This window comes from Peromyscus californicus, unplaced genomic scaffold (genome assembly GCF_007827085.1).
Source record: "Peromyscus californicus insignis strain IS unplaced genomic scaffold, ASM782708v3 Scaffold_13__1_contigs__length_99412109, whole genome shotgun sequence".
NCBI lineage: Eukaryota > Metazoa > Chordata > Mammalia > Rodentia > Cricetidae > Peromyscus > Peromyscus californicus.
The window spans coordinates 6,083,480-6,111,191 of NW_026294424.1; the positions used below are offsets into that span (position 1 = coordinate 6,083,480).

A 27,712-nucleotide genomic window follows, 5' to 3' on the forward strand; every position below is an offset into this window, starting at 1 on the left:
TTGGAAGCTGGGTTGTTGCATGTCTGACTTATGAAACTTAGGAAAGACAAGTCAGGAGAATTTTTTTCCCCCTAAATCTCAGGAGATTTGAGAAGAGCCTTCAAGCATTTGGATGGCTAGCCAACAGAAGTGAGCCTGCTGGGCACAGTTAGACTCATTGGACAGCATGGGGTAGTAGTAGTTCCTAATCATTCTCAGGTCACAAATACTGTGGCAGTCTGAACACTGCAGCCCTCTCAGACAAAGACATGCCATTTACACAGCATTCAGGTTTCCAGAACAAGATGTCCACAAAATAATAACCCTTACTGGACTGGCAGGCTACCACATAGACAGCTGCAGCTAGGCGTGGTGGTAGTCCTGTTATTTGGGAGGGTGAGGAAGGAAGATTGCCGTCTGTTCAAGACCACCCTGGACTGCATAGTGGATATCAGGTCAGACAGCTATAAAGCAAGATTCTAACTTGAAGAAAGAAAAAAAGCAAAAGCAAACTGTAGCTAGAGTTTTCCTGCCTGACCCACAGTAAGGACAAATCTCTCTCACCTGCCAGTCCCACAGCCGCTCAGACCCGACCAAGTAAACACAGAGACTTATATTGCTTACAAACTGTATGGCTGTGGCAGGCTTCTTGCTAACTGTTCTTACAGCTTAAATTAATCCATTTTCATAAAGCTATACCTTGCCACGTGGCTTGTGGCTTACCGGCATCTTTACATGCTGTTTCTCATTGTGGTGGCTGGCAGTGTCTCTCTGACTCAGCCTTCCACTTCCCAGCTTTATTCTCCTCCTTGTCCCGCCTATACTTCTGCCTAGCCAATGGCCAATCAGTGTTTTATTTATTGACCAATCAGCAACACATTTGCCATACAGAATATCCCACAGCAGCAAACAAACCAGACAAAATAAGAGAACATATTTTCAACATATAATTTATAAATACCTTGCCTTATACAAAGAGAATTCTTTGTTTATGTTTTGTTTTGTTTTTTTGAGACAGGGTCTCTATGTAGTCCTGGATATTCTGGAACTTGCTATGTAGGCCAAGCTGGCCTCAAACTCACAGAGATCGGTTTGCCTCTGCTTCCCAAGTGCTGGGATTAAAGGCATGCACCACCACACATAGAGAATTTTTGAATTGAGGAATTAAGAAACAACCCAACTGAGAGTCATAGTGCATACCTTTAATCCTAGCACTCATTTAAGAAGTTAACAATTTAAATACTTCAATCATGAGAAATCTTTTAATCACTTAGAAGGTACATTCATCATCATGGGTTTAGTTTACCAGGCGTGATGATACAGGCCTATAATCTGAGCATCATAGAGGTAAGGGAGTAATGATCCAGGAGTTCAAGATGAGCTTCAGGTATAGAGCAAAGCCAGGCAAGCCTGGGCTAGGTGGCACCCTATCTTAGAAGCAACCTGAGAACATAAATTAGAAATACTTAAATGTAAACTAACAAATAATTCTTTCTTGCTCTAGAGTTGTGTCTAAAGGTGTAAAATCTTGAACTAGTAATTTTGTTTCTTTGTTGAGGAATACTTTATTTTGGAAAGGAGGAACTTTTTTTTTTTACTGTTTTTTATTTTATTTTTTTAATTACACTCATGATATTAATTACATTTGTGGTATTCGTTGATTACATTCACAGTATTCATTCAATAACTATATTTATTCATTAATTACCTTAATTATATTGATTTATTACATTCATGATATTATGTCCTGATACTATTGTCCGTTTGTGGGGCTTTTTCATCACATAAAACAGAGATTCTGTACTTAGGAAATCTTTGCTCTATTTTCCTTTCTTCTCCATCTTGAGATAAGGTCTAATCTTTCTGTCTCTATGAATTTGTATATTCTATGTATTTCATGTAATACAATTCTATAGTATTTATCTTTTTTAATGTAAAAACATTTTATGTACAACTGCAGGAGAAATAATACTCAGATAGCCTGAACAAAAAAACAGGTTATAATTCAAAAGTCCAGGGTTGTTTGAAACTAGAAAATATTTTCTCTGTAGAAAATAGTAAAAATGATAACATTTCCCAGTTAGCTCTTTTAAGCCAAATAATAGCTGAATTATACATATAAATATTGATTATATTCTGGGATACAGAAGAAACCTATCTTCTGTTCAGAGAGCTATGTTTTACTTAAGTTGTGTAAGTTAGATTCCTATTCATCTTCCCCTTCACTGTTTGATTTATGGCAGACATTTTTCTATAGGCTAATCCATAATCTAAAAAGATGTTAGCCTCCCTTCCTGAAAGTATGGCCAGCTTTTTCTTTCATCAACTTGATACAGCATAAATTCTTATCCTAATAGTGAAATGTTTCACTAAAGCTTGCCCAGTGATTGGGTGAAACCAAAACTTATTATAAGCCACAGTCATCCTAGGGTCCCCCCTGCTAGGTAGCCTCCCTGGATCTGTGGGTTGCATCTGATTGTCCTTTGCTTTATATCTAGTATCCACTATGAATGAGTACATGCCATGTGTGTCCTCTGACTAACATCTTTCTTGCTTTAGAGTTGTGTTAAAATGTGTAAAATCTTGAACTAGTAATTTTGGTTTTTTGTTGAGGAATACTTTATTTTGGAAAAGAAAGAACTTTAAATTTTTTATTTTGTTTTGTTTTGTTTTTTGAGACCGAGTTTCTCTGTGTAATAGCCCTGGCTGTCCTGGAACTCACTCTGTATGTAGTCCAGGCTGGCTTTAAACTCATAGCTCTGCTTGCTTCTGCCCCCCAAGTGCTGTGATTAAAGGCGTGCGCCAGCCTGGTCTGCAGAGTGAGATCCAGGACAGGCACCAAAACGACACAGAGAAACCCTGTCTCGAAAAACAAAAAACAAAAACAAACAAAAAAAGAGATTATAATCTAACTACATTTCTCCCTCCCTTTTCCTCCGTCTAAACTCTCCCATATACTTCTCTCCCCTGTCCTCCAAATTCATGGTGCTTATTTTTTTACGTTAATTGTTACTGCGTGCATATATGTATATACATTTGTGTTCCTAAATATAACCTTCTAAGTCTGTATGATGTTACTTGTATGTGTGTTTTCAGGGCTGCCCATCTGACAGGACAACCAGTGGTGTGTCTTCCCTGAGGAAGACCTGTAGCTTGAGTTTTCCTGCCTGGCCCACAATTAGGACAAATCTCTCTCACCTGCCAGTCCCACAGCCACTTAAACCCGACCAAGTAAACACAGAGACTTACATTGGTTACAAACTGTATGGCCATGGCAGGCTTCTTGCTAACTGTTTTTACAGCTTAAATTAATCCATTTCCATTAATCTATACCTTGCCACATGGCTCGTGGCTTACCAGCATCTTCACATGCTGTTTGTCATCGTGGCGGCTGGCAGTGTCTCTCTGCCTCAGCCTTCCACTTCCCAGCTTTATTCTCCTCCTTGTCCCGCCTACACTTCCTGCCTAGCCAATGGCCAATCAGTGTTTTATTTATTGACTAATCAGCAACACATTTGCCATACAGAACATCCCACAGCAAAGACCACCTTTCCTGCTCCCAGTTTTCCTCAGTTGCCTTTTTTTTTGGGGTAGTGGATGAGGAAAAGTCCATAAGGCCTAAACCCTACACACAATTTTTTTTAAGATTTTTTTTTTTTTGGTTTTTCGAGACAGGGTTTCTCTGTGTAGCTTTGTGCCTTTCCTGGGACTCACTTGGTAGCTCAGGCTGGCCTCGAACTCACAGAGATCCGCCTGGCTCTGCCTCCCGAGTGCTGGGATTAAAGGCGTGCGCCACCACCGCCCGGCTTAAGATTTATTTTTAAATTTATGAGTATGAATATTTTACTTCCATGCATGTATGTGCACCATGTGTGTGCCTGATACCAGTGGAAGGCAGAAGATGCCTTCAGATCTTGGAACTGGAGTTACTGATAGTTATGAGCCACCATTTGGGTGCTGGGAGCCAAACCCAGGTTCTCTGCAAGAGCAACAAGTGCTCTTGACCACTAAACTATCTGTCCAGCACCATGAGTTTTCTTTTTCTTCTTTTCGCTTTTTTTTTTTTAAATTTTTGATTTATTTATTTATTTGGGGTCTTTTGAGACAAGGTTTCTCTGTGTAACCCTGGCTGTCCTGGAACTCACTCTGTAGACCAGGCAGCCTCAATCAAACTCAGAGATCCTCCTGCCTCTGCCTCCTGAGTGCTGTGATTAAAGGCATTCGCCACTACCACCCAGCCTATAAAAGGATTTCTTGTTGGAAAATAAATAAAACTTCAGTGACTTAAAAGTGAAAACTCTTGGCAGCTGAAGAGATATTTCTGTCAGTAAATGTTTGCTTGCTATGCAGGTATGAGGAACTGAGTTTGATCCCAGCACCCATATAAGAAGCCAGGAGTGCTGGCACACTTGTAATCTGGAGGGTCTCTGGGACTCTCACTGACCAGCCTAACCAATCCTTACCACTGAGAGACTCTTTCTCAAGAAACAAGGTGAGGGCTGGTTGAGCCGACTCTGAAGGTAAAAGTGTGGAATGTACAAGCCAGAAGGCCTGAGTTTGATCCCTAGAGTCCGTGGAAAGATAGGAGAGAACCAACTCCACAAAATTGACCTCCACATGTGCACAGAGGCACATGCCCTCCCCACATCATACACACAATCATAATAAAGGAGAGAAAATATTGAGGGGCAACACCAAAGGTCAACATCTGGCCTCCAACACCCACGCATACCCACAGGTGCATATATACACAGTGGAAAGCAAATGATTTTTAAAAGGTAGAGGTCTTTCCTGCCTCAGGGCAGAAGTGATGTTGATAGGCTGTTCTTGGGTCTGCAGGGCCCTACTGTCCCCTGGTTTGCCGTGGCTCTGATTTCATGCAACAGAGAAGTATCTCAAGCATGTTGCTGAGGCGTACAAGTTTTCTGTGACTTCACAATTGGTGCCTCACTTCAAGCTGCAGTTTTTCTGATTAAGATCCAGAGGAAAGTTCCTGTAAAAGTTCATCTCTACATATAAAGGTATAAGGAACTGGAGGATCCATCTGGTGCTAAAAACGTTTCTTTCATTAGAGTGTTGGCAGTTGAATCCAGGGCTTTGTGCCTGCTAGTTAGGCACTATACCAACCGAGCTGCATCTCCATCACTATTTGTCTTTTTCAGAAAAAAAATCTCAACTCAGTAGCCCAGAGACTGGCCTCTTAACATCTGAGCTGCTTTCACGTTAGCCTCTGTAGAGCTGGGATTACAAATATGGGCACCAGAGCCACATCCAGGAGTATGCTTTTTTTTTTTTATTTTGTTTTTTCAAGACAGGCTTTCTCCATGTAGATCAGGCCAGCCTTGAACTCACAGAGATTCACCTGCCTCTGCATCCTGAGTGCTGGGATTAAAGCTGTGTGTCACAGCAAGTATGCTTTCTTAATCTTGGATCTGGGTTTGATTTGCAGCACCCATGTGGTCACAACCATCTGTAACTGCAGTTCCAAGGACTCTGACATCCTCTTCTGACCTCTGCAGGTACCAGGCACACATATGTTGTACATTCGTACAGGCAAAACATTCATACACATCATAAAATAAATTAACTAAAAACACGAACTAAAACTGGGAACTGGAGAGAGATGGCTCAGTGGTTAAGAGCACTGGCTGCTCTTCCAGAGGTCCTGAGTTTAAGTCTCAGCAACCACCCACAGCTTGTAACTGATTATAACTTCAGTCTTGGGAGATCTGATGCCATCTTCTGGCCTCCAATAGCACTGCATTTAGGCTAACAGGCAAAGCACTCACGTAAAAAACAATACTTTTTTTTTTTTTTTTGAGACAGGGTTTCTCTGTGTAGCTTTGTGCCTTTTCCTGGAACTCACTCTGTAGCCCAGGCTAGCCTCGAACTCCCAGAGATCCGCCTGGCTCTGCCTCCCGAGTGCTGGGATTAAAGTCGTACGCCACTACCACCCAGCACATTTTTTTTTAAAAAAAGATTTATTTATTACATATACAGTGTTCTGTCTACATCTGTCCCTGCAGACCAGAAGAGGGCACAAGATCTTATTACAGATGGTTGTGAGCCACCATGTGGTTGCTCACATTTGGCTGGAGCCATCTCTCCAGCCCTACATTTTTTTTTTTTTAATTAAAAAATCTTTCAAAACTTTTATTTTGAAGTAATTTGTGATTTACATAAAAATGGAAAGGTAGAACAAAAGTGAAATCTGGCCTCAATTTATTAGACTGAGGAACTTTTTTTTTGTAAACAAGGTTTGACTATATCATCTTACTGGCCTGGAACTTGCTGTGTAGACCTAACTGACTTTGAACTTACAGAGGTTTCTCTGCCTCTTCAGAACTGGCATTAAAAGTCACAATTCAGCCATTAACCTCCCAATTTTCCCATTGATTTTCAAGTGTCTAAGAGTTCTGCCGCAGCTGCTGTTCAGAGATCCAGCTGGCTCCTCCTCTTCATGTTCTTATTCTTTCCAACCCCTCATTAAAGTTAACTCTCCATTGCTGCTGTGTGAGCTGCATGCCTGTGCAAGGGAGCACAGAGAAATCTTGGAAGGAAGAAAGGGGCACTGGCCTCTCCTCTGCCACTTCTATACTGTACCTGCTTAAGCTGGCACTGTCTTAAGTTTATTTCCTGTTTTCAATTGCACGCCTACAGTCCCACCTCTCAAGAGGCTGAGGCAGGAGGATTATAGCTGTTTGAGTCCCACCTGGGTTACATGGTAACCCCTACCTCCAAAATTAACCAAAAACAAACAAACAAACAAAAAAAACAAAAACAAAAAGCAAGCATTAATAGGGCTTGTTTGCATTTGCTTCAAGCTCAAATTCTAGAGAAGTAAGACTTTTTATTAACCTAAACTTGAGTTCTCCTTCAGATCTTAGTTCCTGTGACTGTTGGCAGATTTCTTGGAGTTACACTGAGCTCTGAAGTAACAACTGATGTCTGTGAGCTCAGGCACCTCTGCATCATCCATTGACTCTTGGGCTTTATTGTTGCAGGATCCCCTCCTGATTCAATCCAGCAAGGATCCTGTATGTGTAAACCTGTCTGGAGACCTGCTCAAGAACAAAGGTATGATACTTCTTGTTGTTGTTTCGTTTTTTGAGACATGGTCTTCCTGTATAGTCCTGGCTGGCCTGGAACTCATAGATATCCACCTGCCTCTGCCTCCTGAGTGCTTGGATGAAAGCATGTGCCATCACACCTGGGAAGATTTTTTTTTTAAGATTCACTCATTATTTATGTGTATGTGTCAGCTTGCTTAAGTAAGTGTATACCATGTGTACAGAAGCCAGTGGAGGCCAGAAGAGGGTGTCAGATCTACTGGAGATAGAGTTAAAGGCAGTTGTGAGCCACCATGTGGGTGCTGGGGGACTGTTGCAAGAACAGTAAGCACTCTTAATTGCTAAGCCATGTTTCCAGCCCCCAAATTGGGGATTGTTAAGAAAAGGTTTAGTTGTGTCCTTTTGGGTGGCAACCAGTGTACACTCTTAGTGGGAATAATGTATTCTTTTTTTGTTACCATTTTTACCAGGTTGGATTTTCTTTTGTTGTTTGTTATAGTCCAGGTGGGGAGGGGTGAATGGAGAAAGAAATAGAAGAGTAAGGGTAGAAACTGGTCTGGAAGCTTATCTGAGGAGATGTGAGGGCACAGGAGTGGTGGGCATAGGTTCGGCTCTGTGCCCACCCAGGCCTGCTGAGGCTGTGGCGGAGGCTTGAACCATGTGTTACCGAGTGAGGCTCTGTGCCCACCCAGGCCTGCTGAGGCTGTGGTGGAGGCTTGAACCATGTGTTACCGAGTGAGGCTCTGTGCCCACCCAGGCCTGCTGAGGCTGTGGTGGAAGCTTGAACCATGTGTTACCGAGTGAGGCTCTGTGCCCACCCAGGCCTGCTGAGGCTGTGGTGGAGGCTTGAACCATGTGTTACCGAGTGAGGCTCTGTGCCCACCCAGGCCTGCTGAGGCTGTGGTGGAGGCTTGAACCATGTGTTACCGAGTGAGGCTCTGTGCCCACCCAGGCCTGCTGAGGCTGTGGTGGAGGCTTGAACCATGTGTTACAGAGTGAGGCTCTGTGCCCACCCAGGCCTGCTGAGGCTGTGGTGGAGGCTTGAACCATGTATTACAGAGCTGGTGGTTTTCTTCCACTCTAGTCTCCTGGTACTGAGATCCGATCATGACCTGACATTTGACAAGCAGAGTATGTGGGTGATCTCTGGGGACCAAGCTAGCTCATGCTAAGCCTCTGGGCCTGAACTTTCCAGTCTTCTCACAGTATGAACTCGGACTCAGTTGGTCTGCAGGTACAGATTTTTTTTTTCCAGGACAGGATTTCTGTGTAGCCATAGCTGTCCTAGAACTTGCTCTGTAGACTAGGCTGGCCTCAAACTCACAGAGATCTGCTAGGCATGTCTTTTTAGGACTTTTCGTTCATATCTCCTCCCGCCCCCAGCCCTGCCCATCTTTTGTCAGGGTCTCACTATGTAGTCCTGGCTGTCCTGGAACTCTCCACGGAGACCTCTCCCAGACCCAAGTAAGGCCTGCTGTCCCAAACTTCCTACAGCCTCTTAGAGCCCTGCTCCTGTCTGGACTGAGTGTTCCAATATAGAAACCTGCTGGCGACATTTCAGACAAAACCCGTAATAGTCGTAACAGTCGGGGAGGCTCCCGGGAAGTGTCCATAGAGGGAAAGAGAAGTAGTTGAGGGGTTACGTCACAGGGAGTCTGTCCTGTCAGACACGTTCAGACTGGTCCCCTCCCTGTCTGCTAATATCAGGGGTGTTTATTTGTTGAAACAGGTTTTGTTTAGTCTTGGCTGGCTTTAAATTTGTCTGTGTAGAGCAAGCTGACCTCAGACTCCGAGATCCTCCTGCCTCTGCTTCCTGAGTACTGGAATTAAAGGCACAAGAAAACTGGCCCAGCTCTTTGCTTGCTTGGTTTTGTTTGAGGCAGTTTTCATGTATTCCAGGGCATCCTTGATCCTGCTATGTAGTCGGGGGTGACCTTGAACTCCTGATTTCTTACCTCTTTTCAAGTGCTAGAATTGCAGGTATGCGCTGTCACACCCAGTTTAACTTCCTAAGTGTTGTATTTTAAAAACTGCACAAAGGAGTCACACCATACAACAGAACCCATGTAGGAGGTTTATTGAGGGGAGGGGAGAGAAGGGGGCAGGGACTGGTCTCTGGGGATGAGAGTGAAGGGAGAGGGAGGGAGGGAGGGAGAAAGAAAGAGATGTGTATACTACCTTTGGTGAGGGTGGGGGAGTGGGTGGATCCTGCTTTTATAGGTCACTTTGAGCATGCATATATGGGCTTACGTAGCTACGCCATGCATGCACATAGATTTCATGATCACGCTGCCCATGGATTACCTAGAATGTAAGGTCCTGAAGTGACTAAGCATTTTGTGTGACTGCTGACAGCACATGTGCAGTGATAGGACTCCAGAAGTGGCTAGGAATAACATTAAGCTCATTGATAGTTGTTGTTCTTGTTTTTTTGTCTTTTTTTCTAGACAGGGTTTCTCTGTGTTGTTTTGGAGCCTGTCCTGGAACTTGCTCTGTAGACCAGGCTAGCCTTGAACTGACAGAGATCTGCCTCCCAAGTGCTGAGATAAAAGGCATGTGTCACCACCACCCAGTGGGGAGATGGTTTCTTAATTCTAGCATGAAGTAACATCTTAGTATAGCTCCCCATCCCCTATTAGTTTTTGAACCCAGTTTCACTTTATAGACTAATCCTAGTAATACATAGGCAGGTTCCAGGCCAGCCAGGGCTATGCAGTGAGATCCTGCCTCAAACCGTTTTTTTTTTTTGTTGTTGTTGTTGTTGTTTTTAAGATTTATTTATTTATTATGTATGCAATGTTCTGCCTGCACGCCAGAAGAGGGCACCAGATCTCATTACAGGTGGTTGTGAGCCACCATGTGGTTGCTGGGAATTGAACTCAGGACCTCTGGAAGAGCAGCCAGTGCTTTTAACCTCTGAGCCATCTCTCCAGCCCTCAAATAGTTTTTTTAATTCTGTTTATTTCTTATGTGTGGGTGTACTGCATCATGAAGTGGAAGCCAGAGGACAGCCTACAGTCATCTCTCCCTCCACCATGTGGATCCCAGGGATGGAACTCTGGTCCTCAGGCTTGGTGGCAAGTGCCTTAACCTGCTAAGCCATCTCACTGGCTCCTGGAACACTTTATGTAGATCAGACTGGCCTTCAATTTATAATGCATCTATCTCCTGCCTCACCTCCTGAGTACTGGAATTAAAGGCACATGCCACCTTTCCTGGTCTGTTGTAGTTTTTGTATTCTCCAATGACCGATGATGGTATTGTGGGGTTTTGTTTGGTTGGTTTTTGGTTTTGTTTTTTAAATTGTGGATGAGTGTTTTGTATACATTTATGCCTGGTGCCAGAGAGTCTATGGGACAGTTTCAGATCCCCTGGAATTAGAGTTACAGAGAATTGTGAGCTGCCCTGTTGGTGTTGGAACTGAACTTGGGTCCTCTGCAGGAGCAGCCAGTGAGTGCTATTAACTGCTGAGCCATCTCTAGTATTTTTATATATTTATTTTTCAATTACATATCTTTGGTAGTATGCTTTTTGGGGAGTGGGGTGATGATTCAAGACAGGGTCTCTCTGTGTAGCTCTGGCTGTCCTGGAACTTGCTCTGTAGACCAGGCTGGCCTCAGACTCAGAGATCTACCTGCCTCTGCCTCCCGAGAGCTGGGATTAAAGACACGCACTACCACCGCCTGGCAAATACTTATTTTTTGAATTGGTGCTAAACAATTTTAGATTCATAGAGAAGTTGAGTCTGTTCTAGAGTATGTCCATATCCCTATACATGTGTACATGGATAGTGTGGTAGTGTGGTGGTTTGAATGAGAGTGGCCCTATAGGCTCCTATATTTGAATACTTGAAGGTTCCTAGTTAGTGGAACTGTTTGAGAAAGATTAGGAGATGTGTGACTTTGGAAGAGATATGTCACTGAAGATGTGCTTTGAGGTTTTAAAATCCCAGGCCATTCTCAGTTAGCTTAGTCTCTCTCTGCCTCCTACTAGTAGATAAGAATGTAAGGCCTCAACTACTGCTCCAGTGCCCTGCCTGCCTGCGTGCTGCTGTGCTCCCAAGCCATGATGGTTATGGACTCACCCTCTGAAATTGTAAGCCCCAGTAAACTTTTTTCTATATAAGTTGCCTTGATTGTGGGATCTGATCACAACAATGGAAAAGTAACTAACACAGATAATTTTGATAGTTAATTTTATGGGATTTAGAATCACCATGGAAACATATGGGTATATCCATGAAGAATTATCTAAATTATGTTAATTGAGGCAGGAAGACCCGCTCTACTTGTGGTCACTACCATTCTTGGGATGGAGGCCAGGACTGAATGAAAAGGAGAATGTAGAGCTGAGCACAAGCATTTACCACCACTCAGTGCTTCTTGACTGGATTCAGTCTGAGCAGCCACCTCCACTGTTTCCCACCACACATTCCCTTCCCAGCATGATGGACTGTGAGCCAACCTTCCTTCCTTCCTTCTTCAGTTGTCTGCCTCAGGCATTTTGTCACAGCAGCAAGATGAGTAAGAGGTAGGTCCCCTGGTATTAGTTAACATCTTACCTTAATACACTACATTTTTAGTCCTTAAAAGCCAGTATTGATAAATCATTATTAATCCAAGTTCATGCTTTATTCAGATTACTGTACTGAGTAACTTTTGCTGTTTGAGGATCCCATTTATCTTCATGTCATTTCTGGATTCTCTAATTTGTGATAGTGGCAGTTCCTGTGTTTTGGTGTTTGAGGGTGATTTAAGAGTGCAGATGAAGCCGGGCATTGGTGGCACACACCTTTAATCCCAGCACTCAGGAGGCAGAGCCAGGCAGATCTCTGTGAGTTTGAGTGAGTTTGAGCAGAGCAAGATCCAGGACAGGCACCTAAACTACACGAGAAACCCTGTCTCAAAAAAAAAAAAAAAAAAGAGTGCAGGTGTATTGTAGACTAGGTTTAGAGGTGAAAGTTACTTTCAGGGGATGCACTGTATTATTATAGTCTCAGCCCTGGAGAGTGAGGCAGGAGGATTATGAGCTCAATTTTAGCCTAGGTGAGAACATACCTTTTAGGAAGTGTAATTTTTATTACATTACATCAAGGAAGGACACATGCTATCAACATGCATTAGTGTTTGTTGGTTTTACCCCATTGTAAAGTTACTCTTCTTCCTTTTCATACTTTAAACTCTTTAAAAAATAAAGTTGAGAACTTTATTAAAAAATAAAGATAACTCAGTGGTTAGGAGCACTGGCTACTCTTACAGAGGACCCAGGTTTAGTTCCCAGTCCTACACAGTGGCTAATAAGCATCTGTAACTCCAGTTCTAAAGGATTCCATGCTTCTGGCTTTCTCAGACACCAATGTGTACATACATATATTCAGGCAAAACACTCACATACACAAAATATACAAATAAACAAATGCTAAAAAATAAAATACAAAAAATAAAAATGAAGTTGCCTTAAATTCTGCTTCAAAGTCTTGTAAAATTTCAAAATGTATGTGTATAAAAACAGATCTCCTTAAGGGGTCAGAGTATTACTTTGCTTTCCAGCTGAACACAAAGCTCTTTCTCCATCTACCTTCTGCTATAACTACATAAAAGTAGCTGCTCCCTCACCCCCTCCCTCAGATTCTTGATTAAGTGGAGAACGGATGTGCTTTAGCAAATCTGGACTTCACTGCCTTGCACAGAGGAAAACCATAGTCCTCAGTTTGGGGGGTGGATGAAGAATTTCTCATTGTTCTGGACAGATGTAATGAGGGTACAGCTACCTCGATGCTGAACATAGGACTTAATGAATTACATAGCATCCTATAGAAAGATGAAATGAAATTATGAGGAGTGCTCAGGCTGAGAAGTTCATGGGTAGATTGTTGTTTGGAATCATAGGAAATTAGATTATTTCACAATGCTCAGTTCTGTGTGCGGAATTGGAGGTGGCCTTTTGTTAGTAATTAATATTTATTGCTAACTATTGACATCCAGTGCACATTTATCCATCCAGTGCTGCCTCTGCCTATCCTAGAAGTCTGGGAGTGTAGTTCAGTGGCAGAGCTAATTGTGTGTGGTTCTGGACTGGATTGTTAGCACCCAAATAGCAAACTCATTACTCCCCCGACCTCTGTGAGGGGATGTTAGCCTTGTACCTGCTAGGCAAACCTTGTATCACTAAGTTTTACCTGCAACCCGTACTCCAAATAGTTTTAAATGGTGTTCTACACCTAGGTATCATTGTAATTGTTCTCGTGTCCAGTTAAATAAGAATCAAAGAGAAAAGGCAGGCAGCTCTCCGAAGACTGCCAGCACTATACCAGGCAGTGGGTTTTGGTTTTTGTTTTGTTTGGTTTTGGGGGGGTGTTGTTGTTCTTGGTTGGTTGTTTTTGAGACGGGGTTTCTCTGTGTAGCTTTGCGCCTTTCCCTGAAACTCACTCTGTAGCCCAGGCTGGCCTCGAACTCACAGATCCTCCTGGCTCTGCCTCCCCGAGTGCTAGGATTAAAGGCGAGCGCCACCACCTCCAGCCCAGGCAGTGTTTACATGTGATAGTTAATCCTCCAGGCAGCACTGAGGTAAGTGTTTACCGTGCTTTCTACAAAAGAAGAAACTGAGGCTCAGAGGAGGAAGTACGGAGAGTTGAGGAGCTTCAGAATTCTGGCTGGCCTTGAATTTGTGGGGGGCCTCCTGTCTCCCTCCTGCTGGCCTCACAGGTGTGTCTGTAGTTGTGCTTACATTCCATACAAAAGGTGGCTTTGTGGTGGTGTTTGCTTTCTTGCTTTACTAGTTTCCTAATGGCAGTCTTTATACTAACTCAGAACTGAAAGGAATGAACTAAACTTCCATGTTCCTGTTACTCAGCTTCAGTATTAATCAGCCCAATCTTACAAAAAGGCAACTGGATTTTGTTTTGTTTTGTTTTGTTTTTTCCAGGCAGGGTTTCTCTGTGTAGCTCTGGCTGTCCTGGAACTCAAGAGATCACCTGCCTCTGCCTCCCGGTGCTGGGATTAAAGGCGTGCCCCACTACCGCCTACCTCAGAAAGGCAGTTACTACAAGTCATTGGAGTTAGGACCATTCAGCTTACAAGTTAGTCTTACATAGTTCTACATATACCTGTTCTTTTTCTTTTTTCTTACTTGTTTTTGGCAGTGCTGGGGATTGAAACTGTGATTTCACTAATACTAGGAATGGGCTCTACCACTGAGCTGCAGTTCCAGCTCTGACTGTTTCTTTTCAAAGAGCTATTTTATCCATACTGTATCTAATTTCAGATAAGAAAATAGACATTGAATAAAAAGAATGTTGTAATGACAGTTTACTAGTGATAGCTAGCTAGATGACTGATTAGTTTTACAATACCTAACACTGATTCCAGGACCTTGTTCATACTAGGCAAGTGCTTTACCATTGAGCTTTAGTTCCAGCCCTTTTTTCAGCTTTTTCATTTTTTTTTTTTTCTCTCCAGTTTTTTGAGATATCCTTGGCTGTCCTGGAACTCACTCTGTAGACCAGGCTGGCCATGAACTTACAGAGGATAGACCTGCCTCTGCCTCCCGAGTGCTGAGATTAAAGGCACTCACCACCGCCACCTGACTGAAAATTTTATTTTATTTTATGTGTGTTAGTGTGTTGCCTGCATGTATGTCTCTATGAGGGCATTGGATCACCTGGAATTGGAGTTACAGTTGTGAGCTGCCATGTGGGTGCTGGGAATTGAACCTGGGTCCTCAAGAGCCATCTCTCCAGTCCTCTGTTTAGCTTTTATTTTGAGGTGCCTGGACTGACCTGGAACACACTTTGTAGCTCTTGACATTCCGTGATCATGCTGTCCTGCCTCAGCTCTTGAGTAGCTGGTGTCACAAACTGGAGCCACTAGGGCCTCCTAGTAATGTTTTCTTTTTTTCCTGATTTCTAGACAAGGTTTCTCTCTGTAGCTCTTATCTATCTCAGAACTCTGCAGACCAGGCTGGTCATGAACTCACAGAGACCTGCCTGAAAATGGCAACTTCTTAAGACCGAATCAGGCTCATATTTTCTGTGTTACTCAGTTATCTAGTAACGTCTGTGAATGCCAAGTAACATAGTGAGAAAGGTGTTTTTTACTTTTTAATTTTTTTTTTTTACAAAATTGGCTGCTTTTTTGGGCTCTTTATCATAGTTTGCAAAGAAACAAAGCGCTTGTATGGCTTACATCTTTCTGAGTTGAGTCATCATTGGATGCATGATGAAATTCACTTAGGTAGAGCAGCTTTTTTATTTTTTTAATTACATACTTATTTGAGTTTCTTTCTCTTCTGTAAAAGGAAATGTACACAATACAACTGGAACTCTGCCAGAACCCATTGAAGACACACAAGGTATGAAAACCAGTGGGACTAAAGGGTAATAATGAAGGACACAGGGTGGCGCTGTGCATCAGCATCTGTCAGCTGGATGTAGTGAACACCAGGAGCAGACACAATCATGACCCGCAGAGAGCTTTTGGAAACCAGAGCTTTAGTTACCCTAGAACCTTCAGTCTTGGGGACCCTGGATTAATAAAGCCGTTCTTAAAGAAAACCATGTGGAGAATTACTAATTGTCCCTTTTGGTTGTCATTCCCAGGGGACTGTGCAGTTTCCAGAATGAACAGAGGGAAAGAGGAGTTGTGTGACTTCAACCTTGTTTGTGAAGCAGGTGACAGTCACCACCAGATGCCCAACCACTGTAAGGAAGTACACAGTTCTGCACATGATAGTTCCACCACTGCAGGAAGCAAAGGTTCTGGAAAACCCTCAGAAGAAAGTTCTAGAATTTTATATCTCACATCATATTTATCTAGCCCCAAATCCTTAGAAAAACTTGGTTTTGAAAGCAATGGTTTGATAAAGGAATCTGCTGAAAAAATACACAAGGTTGATCAAAGCAAGAACTTCACTTGTGGAGAAGAAAATAAAGAACAGTATTGGAGGCCCAAGAGTGAAAGAGGGAGTCTCTTTCTTTTCAATGGCAGGCAACAAGAACAGGATGGTTCTAGTGAAAAACAGACTGTGGAATCCAGTAACTGTTGCACTCAGGCTAGTTCCTGTACAGAGAACTATAGTTCTATGCCTGATTCTTTTACTGAAGCCACAGAAATAATGTTTAAAAAAAAAGATCTGAAAATCACTTTAAACATTCAAGGTAATTTGGTAAACTCTGAGGACCATACAAAAACTGTCACTGATGTGAACAATCCTGAGAGACACTCTGAGGAAAGCAGTTTCTCCTTGTTGTTGCATAGTGAAGAGCCAGCACAGACGACAGGAAAGTCTAGTGCATTACATGAAGAGATTTCCAGTAAAGACTCTAAGTCTGAGGTTAGCAGCCAGAGGAATCTGGGGGACTCTCTGCCAAATAAAGCATCATGCAATGATTTTCTGTCTGGAAGTAAAGCCCTTCAGAGTTTGATAACAGCAGATCCAGTGAGTCCTGAACATAATGAAATATCAAAACCCAAGAAAGGTACTGCAAAATTACCACCATGTCCACAGTTTGATTGCAGACCTGCTTTAGAAAAGCATGGACAGGCCTCACATGACAACATTGCACATTTAGATGAACCCATCATTGCCTGTGAGTTGAGTGAACGTTCTTGTAACAGTGCACTAGTTGTACACAAAATAGAACATGAATGTGTTTTAAATCAACAAGTGTCCCTTAATTCTCAAGAGCATGTGACATTACCAACTTACTCTCTACTAAATCTGAACAGAGAGATGCCTTCAGCAACATGCAAAGATGCTCAACAGAGCCATCGCTCTCTAAAGAATGGAGCAAGTGTTACCACCAATACTCAAACCATTCCTGCTGAGACAAAATCGGAAGCCATGTCTCCACAAGGTGACAAAACCTGTGATGCCTCTTCATCCATCCACCCCTTAAATAGCAAAATAACAAACCCCGAAGGACAAAAGGAAATGGCTGATTCAGGTATCAGAGATCTACATTCCACGTTCCTCTCAAGAGTGAAGGAAGCAGCTGGCTTTTCCTTTGTCACAGAATGTCAAAATGTTCAGTCTCAGGATCACTCCAGCTGTCAGTCCATGACAAGAAATGCATCTGAAAAGAAAGTGCGCTCTGATTGTGCTGCTCTTGGACCCACAAAAGACAGCCCGGACGTCAGCAGCTGTAAAAGAAACTCCGCAGATGCATGCCAGTCTAGCTGTCACTGCTTCCAAAGACCAGAAGACTTTGTGGAAAATAGCTCCTCTTTGGTGCAGGAACCTGCCGGGAGGGAGACTCCAAGCAGCATTCGAGGAGGCAAGGTTAGAAATGAGATGACAGCGGGTGTGGCCGAGAGTGGAGCTTGGAACACCACCACTCACGCTCCCAGTCAGGCAGGAGCCAGTGAGGAAGGCCTGGGGGCAAAGAAGCAGGATAAACACGAAGACACTGCAGTTGATGAGCACGGCACCTCTGCTTGTGCCACCCAAGAACCGAACCAATCTACAAACATTCCAAGTCCCGACACGCTAGTGGACCAGTCTCTGACTGTTACTTCATCTCATTTTCAAACCAGGTACCAAGCAGCTGAAAGCCTTGAGCAGAAAGCAGGTGACGTCTCTGACTGTCAGAGTAACCAAAATAGTCCCGACAAATGTAGAAGGGAAGGGAAGCCAGCTCAGGAAGGACTAAATGGTGACCACCAAGACACTATCCCTGAGGTAAGCCACAAGGGAAAGGATTTGACAGTCAGTTCAGGCAGTAAAAACCCTGTGTTTTGTGATAGTTTGGAGAAAAAAGATCCCAAAGGAGCCTTTGAAAATGTTCCTGGCTCTGCAGCGTTGAAACACAGTGTGCCAGATGTGGTATGTCCATACTGCACGGATGAGCCTACAGAGAGTGTGCTGGACGTGGAAGCACCTAGTCGAACTGCTCATTCGACAAGACGAAATAGACTGGCATACCACGAGACCTTAAGGAGCACCTCATCTCTTCAAGAAGAACTGAATGTTGTACTTACAGGTACAACTCTCCAGGACTCGGAACTCCCAAATGTTGCTGCTTCTACAGGAGACTCTCCTGAAATACTAAAATCACATGGAGAAAACATATACAGATCTCTAAAAGACAGTGGAATGGAAGAGTGTCCAGACTCTGCCATTGATCGTGAAGTAGAATCTGCTGCTGCTGCTGAGCCAGCTAGGAGAGCACAGGATGGAGGCAGTGTGTCTTTAAGTCACTTTCATTGTGAGCATCAGGATAAAGGAGCATCTGTGACGGAAGAACTGAGATGGGAAGCCAATTCTGAGTTTGGTGGGAAGGAAACCTTTGGATTATCCTCCAAAGACTTGATGTCTTCTAGGTGCCATGGCTCTGTGGAGATGGTGCATTCCCATCTTTCTGCTCAAGAACATTCACCAGCTGGTGTTCACGGTGAAATGCCTAAATTGAAACATCTCTTTAAACCCAAAGATGGTAAACTGCTTCACGAAAACGTCAAGGATTGCCCATTCCAGGCTGACGTGAAAGAAGGAATACCAGCGGATACAAGTAACCCTAGTGAAGGAGATGGCCCACACATCCATGTGGATAAAACTGTTTGCAAAGCTCGTCATCCTCATGAGAGTTCCGTCAAGAAGCATTTGCCTTTGATAATGGAAACAGCAACTAAAATGAATAAAGAAGAGACTGAAGAACATCAGAGAGGACCGCTGGCTCACTTACCCGTTGGAGAACAATCTGAGGAGACCATTACCAGAGACGGTCATGAAGGCAGTTTTTCTAAGAGGTCTCAGACCCACTTGAAATGCCACAGAGTGCAGGATGTTGCTGGAAACCCACAAAGCCAGAGAGTTGTGGACTGCGTCTTGCCAAAGGAAGAACATACATATCAAAAGGGTACACATGCACTGCTGGGACAACACATGTCATTGAACGTGTCAGATGAGGTGCAAAGTAAGAAGCAGCCTGTGGCTAACCGAGATAAGTCCATCATAATGGAAGAAGTCACCCTAAGAAAGCCAACCACGAAAAAAATGGCTAGACAGCTTCAGAGGTTGGCAGACCCAAAAGAAGAAAGCTTATGTCATCTGTTAAAGAAAGACGTTGAGTTAAGCACAGGTCCTCAGCTTCCTGGTACCTCCTGGAAAGAGCGTGATTCCAGCTCTGCTGGAGGTGGTCAAATACATGGTGCCTTTGTGACTTTGTCATATCAGCAAAGATTGCTTCCCGTAAAGAAGCAGCCTCATCGAACGTGTAAGAGAATTTCCTGCCTGGAGCCAGTCACTGTGCGGAGAAAAATAAGTAAAGTGAGAAATTCTGATTGTGGAAAGTGTTCCTCTAATCCCATCCCCACGAAAGCACACATACTTCTCAGCCCATGTGCCGTGCCTGCCACACCATTGGAACCTGAAGCAGTACCTAGCAGGAGCTTGTGTAGCCACATACCAAAGCCAAAGGCTACTCTGTGCCATCCCTTGAGGAGCCTGAGTTGTAGGAAGCCTACCAAAGAATCAGCCTTACTAAACAAGTTGTCTATCCTTGCCTCCAAACTGGTTCTGGCCACAAAGCCCCAGAAACTCAGATATCGGCGATATTCCTCTTCCCTTGTTCCATTGGCTAAAAGCTACAAGCGCCTCAGATATAAAAAGCTCCTAGATGGATTTTCATATAATGCAATGCAGCTGGACCCATATTTGGCAGCTACTGGATGGGATAGGAGGTCTAACAGTAAGCCCTTGGCACTTTATTCTCTTGAAGCTGTCAAAATGAGCTTCATAGATTTGAGCAACAAGATGCCATCACTGCTGTTCGGTACCGAAATCTTCCCATTTTCTTTTCATGTGAAATCAGCATCCAGTTGCACGGTCGAGTCCCCCAGGACTTTTCCTGAGCACTGTGCTCCATCGAGGCTTGCCTTAGCAGAGACCTCCCAGTGCTCATCTCCACCTCCCAAGTGGACCTTTTCTTTTTTCATGTCCCATGGTTGCCCTGGGATGGCCACATTCAGGGAAGACACTGGCCTCTATAGTCAGACTCGCACTCAGGCTCCTCCACAGACTACAGCTCCTCTCCAAGACTATGGAGGCACTGCCATAGTCCAGACCAGAGCAGACTGCTCTGGCCTTGGCCTTCACACACTTCTAGCACTTTGTTCACCAGGATGTTACCGAATCTGGACAAAAAAACGGAGCTTCTCCAGTCACATGCCTGCCATGCAGAGGCTCTTCTTGACCCAGTTTACACAGGGCTTAAAAGGGTTAAGGTCTCCAGCCTCTCTAGCAGACAAGGTCTTCTGCTCTCTGCCCTACTCAGTAGGCCGAGTGTTGTCCATTTGGAGCCAGCATGGGCCCTCCTGTACCTTTGAATTGCCAGCTCTTCATTCCACTCACAGCAAGCAGCAGGGGAGCCTGAGCACCCTGAGCAGGTAAGAGCTGCTTGTTTCTTCTTCAGTGTATTCCATGTTTGTCTCCTGCCCATGGGGAAAGGAGAGGGGCCGCTGCTGGAACTGCAGGCTGTCTGCTGGAGGCTTCCTGTATCTACACTTGCTTACCTTGTAAAGTCTCTGTTGAGAGTGCAGCAGTAATTCTTAGCTATAGAGGCCCCTAGTTTACCCCCAGCATCTTCTCTTATATCTTGCACTATTCTTTCCATTTTACTCTTCATGCCATAATCTTTTTTCCCCCTTGAGACAGTGTCTCTACATAGCTCTGCTGTTGTGGAACTCACTATACAGTCTGACCTACCCCTGCTTCCCAAATGCTGAGATTAAATTTATGTACCACAGTGCCCAGTGCGTGCCACCATCTTTCATTGTTGTTTATTTGTGACACTGTGTCTCAGGCTGGCCTGGAACTCAAGAACATCTTGCTTCAGCCTTGAGTGCTAGGATTCCAAGTATGAGCCAGCACTGGGATTCCAAGTATGAGCCAGCACTGGGATTCCAAGTATGAGCCATTATGCCCCAGCTGTCTCCACATTTCTTTCATAGTATATGCTTCAGAGGTTCACATTAGCATACCCTGGTTTGGTGACTTCGTTGACTTTGTAGTGAACTGGACAGAAGTTCTTATGGTTTCACTGTTGGGGATAGGGGAGAATAATTTGATCACTATTATTGTACCTTCTAAATGAAAATAAAGAGGACTGGACTGGGGTAGCTCAGTGGTGGAATGTTTGATTGGTTAGTATAAGACCCTAGGTTCAGTACAGCTCAGAGAGAAAAGGAGGGAAGAAGTTAAGTTTTAGAATTTCCTGTTCTATGAGAGTTTCTGGGAGGTGAGAGTATAGCTTATGTAGGTGCATGCTCAACCTGAGTTAAGATGCTGGGCTCAACCCCTTCATGAAAACAGTCTTCAAAGAACTGCCTGTGTTAGATAGATCTTTCTACCAAAAATCTTTAGATGAATGGAAACTCTCATTTTTAATTTGCTCTTACTGTTCCTATACCTGAATCTTATTTTTATTTATTTACTTACTTTTGTTTTTTTCTAGACAGGGTTTCTCTGTGTAGCCTTGGCTGTCCTGGAGCTCGCTCTGTAGGCCAGGCTGGACTTGAACTCACAGAGATCTGCCTGGCTCTGCCTCCCAAGTGCTGGGATTAAAGGTGTGCACCACCACTGTCCAGCTACAGTTGAAATTTTAGCAGTAATATTTCAAATAATATCAAACCCACCTAAAACTTAATATTTCAAAGCCAAACTGCTGAGGCAAGAAGATTACAAGACCTGTTCAAGACTAGTTTGGGCTAAGGAGAGAGCTGTTGTCTCAAATACACGTTAAAGGGGCTGGAAAAATGGCTCAGCAATTACAAGGGGTTTGGTTTCTCTCAACTCCAGTCCTGTAACTCTAGTTCCCAAGGATGCAGCACCTTCTTATGGCTTCTGTGGACACTGCATGCATTTGATACCCATACATACATATAGGGAAACACCCACATATGTAAATTTTTCATCATTTATTTATTTATTTTAGTTTTTCAAGACAGGTTTCTCTGTAGCACTGGCTGTCCTGAACTCACTCTGTAGACCAGGCTAGCCTCTAACTCACAGAGAGATCTGCCTTCCTCTGCCTCGCAGGTGCTGGGACTAAAGGTGTGTGCCACCATGCCCAACTATGTAAAATTATTAAGTTCATAGATGGATGGATGGATGGATGGATGGATGGATGGATGGATGGATGGATAGATGGAGTGCCTCCTGGCAAGATGGTTCATTCAGTGAGTAAGCCACCAAGCTTGACAACCTGAGTTGGATTTCTGGAGCCCACATAGTGGAGGGAGAAAAATGACTAGCTTTCCTTTGACCTTCACATACATGCCATGGTATAGACATAGTAAGCTCACAAGTTTAAGAAATTACATTAAAAAAATTAACAATAATGCTGGCCATTGGTGGTGCACACCTTTAATCCCAGCATTCAGGAGGCAGAGGCAGTCAGATCTTTGAGTTCAAGGCCAGCCTAGTGTACAGAGTGAGTTCCAGGACAGCCAGGGCTACACAGAGAAACCTTGTCTCAAAAACAAAAAACAAAAAAACAAAAGAGAGAAAGTGATAGGTGGATCCCTTTCCCTTCCTGAAAAAGCAAAACAACAAAACACCTCACTTATTGCAAGCAAAATCATTGAGTAGCCCTGAAAACATTACTTAAATCAAGTTAGTTTCCATAAAGTATTTCCCGTGTGTGTGTGTGTGTGTGTGTGTGTGTGTGTGTGTGTGTGTGTGTGTGTGTGTGTGTGTGTTTTGGAGTTGGTCTCTTTCCACCTTAGTGTGGGCTCCAGGAATCAAGCTTAGCGGTCACCTTGCGTTGTCAGGCAGGCAGCGCTTTTACCTGCTAAGCCATCCTGCCTGCCCCATTTTCCTGTTTGGTTGAGTCAGGGTGTCCTGTGGTTCAGACTGGCTTCAAACTCACTTAGTACCTCAGCATGACCTTGAACTCATCATCTGTATATCTTCCCTAGTGCTGCGGCTGCTCATATAGGTACTTTGTTGTTGTGTTCGGTTCTTTTACTCGTGCACGATACTTTTATGTCTGAGTTTTAGAAACATTTATTTGTTGTATGTGTGCATGCATGTGAGTGAGTGCACATGTGCCGTGATAGAGAGCAGCAAAGTTTTTGGGAGTCCATTCTTTTCTTCCACCCCGTGAGTTCCAGAGTTTGAACTTGGGTGGTCAGCCTTGGCAGCAAGCCCTTCTACATATGGAACCAACTTACTGTTCCTTAGGTTTAAAATTTTAAAGGAAACTTAACATCTGTGCTTAGCAATGTAATTAAAAAGTGTAAGTCCCAGAGTCATTCTTGTCTCTGTCCTTTCTTTTACTGTCCTCTACTTTCCTGACATTTTTTCCAGTTAAATTAGGAAGCAGTCTTCCTGTTAAGCTACTTCCACCCAGGGATGAGCACACGAGCATAGCTTCATGGCTGGGAGGTTCGGGCTTCTTGGCCTCCATCATGTGCCCGTCCCTCTGGTGCCATCAGAACCTTTGCTGTTGGCCCGCTCATAACCCGCTGTTTGTGCTTGTGCTTTACTTCAGCCACACCACCATACCACATGTGCCTCTTCCAGGCATGGAAGCTATCCTTAACACCGACAGCAGTCACATGAGGTAAGCCTTGGCCTACGGGTTTGAAGCATGGATGAGTGTGTGAGGAAGGGCAGGGGAGAATACAGTTATTCTAGTGTTCTTAGATAGCATGCGTCAGCCATGGCACAACCCTAAACTCTTGTCTCATTAATCTTACTAAGATAGGTCTCAGATAAACATCTCTGAGACTCAGTTGTGCGTTTTGGTTTTTTCAGACAGGGTTTCTCTGTGTAGTTTTGGTACCTGTCCTGGATCTCTCTCTGTAGACCAGGCTGGCCTCAAACTCAAAGAGATCAGCCCGCTCTGCCTCTTAGGGTGCTGGGATTAAAGGCGTGTGCCACCACTACCCACCTCAGTTGTGCTTTATATCAAATAATGAGGAGTAGGGTTGTATAATTAGCACCGTTTACTTAACAAAAAAGTCGTTAGCCAGCGTATCAGTCTCTCCCGCTGTCCTAAGTCCCGCCGCTTCACCAGCCTCAGGACTGCTTCCTGAATAGGTTGGTCTCCTCTGAGCAGTGCTCATTTGTCCATTCACTAAATTTCTTCTCACCAGTCTCTACTCATTCACACAGTTCTTTATAAAACTACTCTAACCACCAGAAAGCACTGGCCACATTCTTGTAACTTTTCATATGTGTAGACCCAGGTTGTGTCTGGAAGTAACTAGAAAGCTGATTGACTGAAGATGTCATTCCTGGAAAGAAGAAACGTCATCACTCTAATCAGTATGCTCAGAAATAACACAGACTGGGGTGATAGACAGCTCAGTTGGTAACTGCCTGCCTTGCAAGCACGAGGACCTGAGTTTCATCCCGCAGGACACACACCAAAAGCCTGCATGGTGGCACTTACCTGTAATTCTAGTGCACAGAGACAGGCAGGTCCTGAGACTCATTGACCAGCCAGCTTAGGCTACTTGGTGAGCTCTAGGCCAGTGAGAAATTCCGTCTCAAACACAAGATGGATGGGACAGCTGAAGAGGGACATTGTCTTAAGGTTGTCTTCTGGCCTCCACACACACACAAGGACACGCACATGTACAGACAAACTCAATAAAAATGTGTTTGCTGGAAGGAGAAAGCAAACCTTACTCAGGTTTTCTCTTCATTCTGTCTCCATGGTGCTAGGCTCGAGCCTGTGTCCCCTGCCTTGGTGCCAAAGTCTTGCTTGGTAACAGGACCTGCTGCCAGCAAGCTCCTGCTTTCAGCCTCTGAGTTCCAGGTCCCTGGGTTTGATGAGCTGGGTGATGTGTCCGCGCCATGCCCCCGACCACAGAGCAGCCCTGCAGAAGAGAAAGAGGTAAGTGCAAAGTACCAGGGTGTTGAGTGAGGTGGCATTGGGGTTCCGTTGTTGACCCCTGTCGCATGGCAGGTGCAGACTTGACTTCAGCCGTGACTCAGTAGCTGGGAGCACTAAGGTAGGGAATTTCCTGCTGGGCCTGGGCCTTGACCAGGAGAAGATACGATGGGTTTTTGTAGGGTTTCCCTTCATTTCAGTTGGTTTTCAGAGATGGGTCTTACTGTTTTCTCCTGACTGGCTTCCATCTCTGGGTTCCAGTTGTCCTCCTGCTGCACCAGGTGGGGCTTAGTTATCCCAATCCATACTGTTTTCCAGACCCAGTTTTTCCAGCAGCAGCATTAAAGAATGTTTATAGAGCGACTTGGCCCTAAGACCCCCTTTGTGCACTGAAAGAGGGGTAAATACTAGTGTCCTTTAGTTTCACAGCATCACCTGTCTCCACTGATGGAAGACTTTGAATTGATTGTCTCAGCTGGAACTGGTCAGCTCTGGGTTAATGTATGAAGGGGCAGTAACTGAAAACACAGTCGGGTAGGAAGGGGAAATTTGTCATTAGCTACTTCTCCGGTTTATCTGTAAACGGAGGGAGCAATGTTTTGAGTATAAGGGCTTTTTTAAAATGTCTTACTTTTTGCCTGTCTTTATTTTTAACCCTTAAAAACAGGCTGAGCCAGAGAAGAGACCAAAGAAAGTCTCACAGATCCGCATCCGGAAAACCATTCCTAAACCAGATCCCAACCTTACCCCAATGGGCCTGCCTCGGCCCAAAAGGTGAGCTTCTCTAATGCAAAGTGGGTTCACTTCTTAGAAAATTGCTAGGCAAAGCATAATTGTCCATAAAGTGGTCATATAGTCTGAGCTGTGTTTTTACTTCTAGGAATTTATGCCAAAGAATTCATTGGTTGTACAGTTAGATGTTTATGTGCAAGATATTTTAATACATAAATCATTTTTATTGTTCTTCTTATTCTAGATATTGTATGTACATATAATCATAGCTTAAACTCCAGTAGGAATCTAGCCCTTGAGAGGCCAGGGCAGGAGTAACTGCTCAAGTAAGACCTTTGGGTACAAAGCCAGTCTGTGCTGCAGTATGAGGTCCTCTCTCCAACTAAAGAGAAAGAAAGGTGCTGGAGTCCCATGGTGAGACCCTGGGTCAGAATAAAGCAACAACCCACACACAAACCAGAAAAATCAATCTACTTGAAAACAATTTTTTAGGTTTACTGATATTTATTTGTATGTGTGTTTCCCTGCATGTATGTATGTGAACTACGAGTGTGCCTGGAGCCCTGGAAGGTCAGAAGATGGCATTGATCTCCTGGGACTGGAGTTATATGTAGTTTATGAGCTATGTATAGTTCCCATATGGCTTCTGGGAACCAACCCAGGTCCCATGTAAGAGCAACAAGTGTTTTTAACTAGAGCCATATCTCTAGTTCCCCAATATACTTTTGTTTTGTTTTGTTTTGTCTTTTGAAACAGGGTTCTCTGTGTAGCACCTTGGCTGTCCTGGAACCCGCTTTGTACACCAGGTTTCAAACTCAGAGATCAGCCTGCCTCTGCCTCCTGAGCGCTGCGATTAAAGGTGTGCACCACCACGCCCAGCCCGATAATATACTTTTTAAGTTGGGCTTTGCAGTGCCCTCCTGTGATCCCAACAATTGGGAGGTGGAAAAGGAGGAAAAAGAATTCACAGTCATCCTCCAAGTTCTCCAAACTTCTGTTCTCATGCACTAAGTTCCAGTATATTTTGCATTGGTTCCCTTAAGTAAATGTAATTAACCTCCTGAGCTTCTAAGAGTCTTATCTGTGGGCTGAGGACATGCCCCAGTGGGAATAGTGCTTACCAAAGCTTCATAACCTGCCTGACTAGTTTCCCTGTATAGCCCAGGTTGGCCTTCAACCCACATTCCTCCTGTCTTAGCCTCCAAGTGCTGAGATTACAAATACCTGTAATATCTTACAATTCTTTCTCCCTACCTGCTCTTACTGTACTGCAGATGTATCAGAAGGCTTTGTGAATGGAAGCCTGTGAGCTACCTTTGAGCTGTATTTAGTTATCGTATCTTTTATTAAATACCATCTTGTGCCACCTTGAGAAACACTTTGTATATCTCAGGTGCCTCACATCATAATGTGGTGTTCATTATGAGAATGAAAAGCAGGTTCCAGTGTGGCTTACCTTCTTTCACTGGGCATCTAATCTAAAAGCCTTGTTGATAGAGATAAGTAGTTGGAGTAGTTGGGGACAGAAAGGCTTTTTGTTTTGTGGTTTGGGTTTGTGGGTTTTGTATTTTTCTTTTTCTTTTTTTTTTTTTTTGGAGACAGAGTTTCTCTGTAGCTTTGGTGCCTGTCTTGGATCTCGCTCTGTAGGCCAGGCTGGCCTCAAACTCACAGAGATCCACCTGGCTCTGCCTCCCAAGTGCTGGGATCAAAGGTATGCGCCACCACCGCCCTGCATTCTGTTTTACTTTTTCTTTCTTCCTTCCTTTCTTTCTTTCCTTCCTTCCTTCCTTCCTTCTTTCTTTTATGACACAAAGTCCTATCTTTTGATTGTTGTTAATTTTGGATTTGTGTACAGAGTACCCGTCTCATCATGGCATCTTTTTTTTTGTTTGTTTGTTTTTGTTTTTGTTTTTTGAGACAGGGTTTCTCTGTGTAGCTTTGCGCCTTTCCTGGAACTCACTTGGTAGCCCAGGCTGGCCTCGAACTCACAGAGATCCACCTGGCTCTGCCTCCCGAGTGCTGGGATTAAAGGCGTGCGCCACCACCGCCCAGCCTTCATCGTGGCATCTTTATCTATTTGTTTTTTTGTACT

The 27,712-nt window shown here is 43.9% G+C and overlaps 1 protein-coding gene across 6 annotated transcripts in view; it reads left to right on the forward strand.

Moving 5' to 3' along the window:
- Prr14l (proline rich 14 like) overlaps positions 1–27,712 on the forward strand; it is a 78,690-nt gene that overhangs the window by 17,011 nt on the left and 33,967 nt on the right. For 5 of the 6 annotated variants that reach the window (XR_008217678.1, XM_052736280.1, XM_052736276.1 and 2 more), the window contains 6 exons: positions 6,984–7,056; positions 15,345–15,398; positions 15,646–20,431; positions 23,539–23,610; positions 24,720–24,891; positions 25,556–25,662. Coding sequence is in view for 5 of the 6 variants with exons in the window: in XM_052736280.1 (XP_052592240.1) it covers positions 6,984–7,056; positions 15,345–15,398; positions 15,646–20,431; positions 23,539–23,610; positions 24,720–24,891; positions 25,556–25,662 (5,264 nt within the window). In the remaining variant the exon portion in view is untranslated. The remainder of the gene's footprint in view (positions 1–6,983; positions 7,057–15,344; positions 15,399–15,645; positions 20,432–23,538; positions 23,611–24,719; positions 24,892–25,555; positions 25,663–27,712) is intronic. The other variant, XM_052736277.1, reaches the window with a different exon arrangement.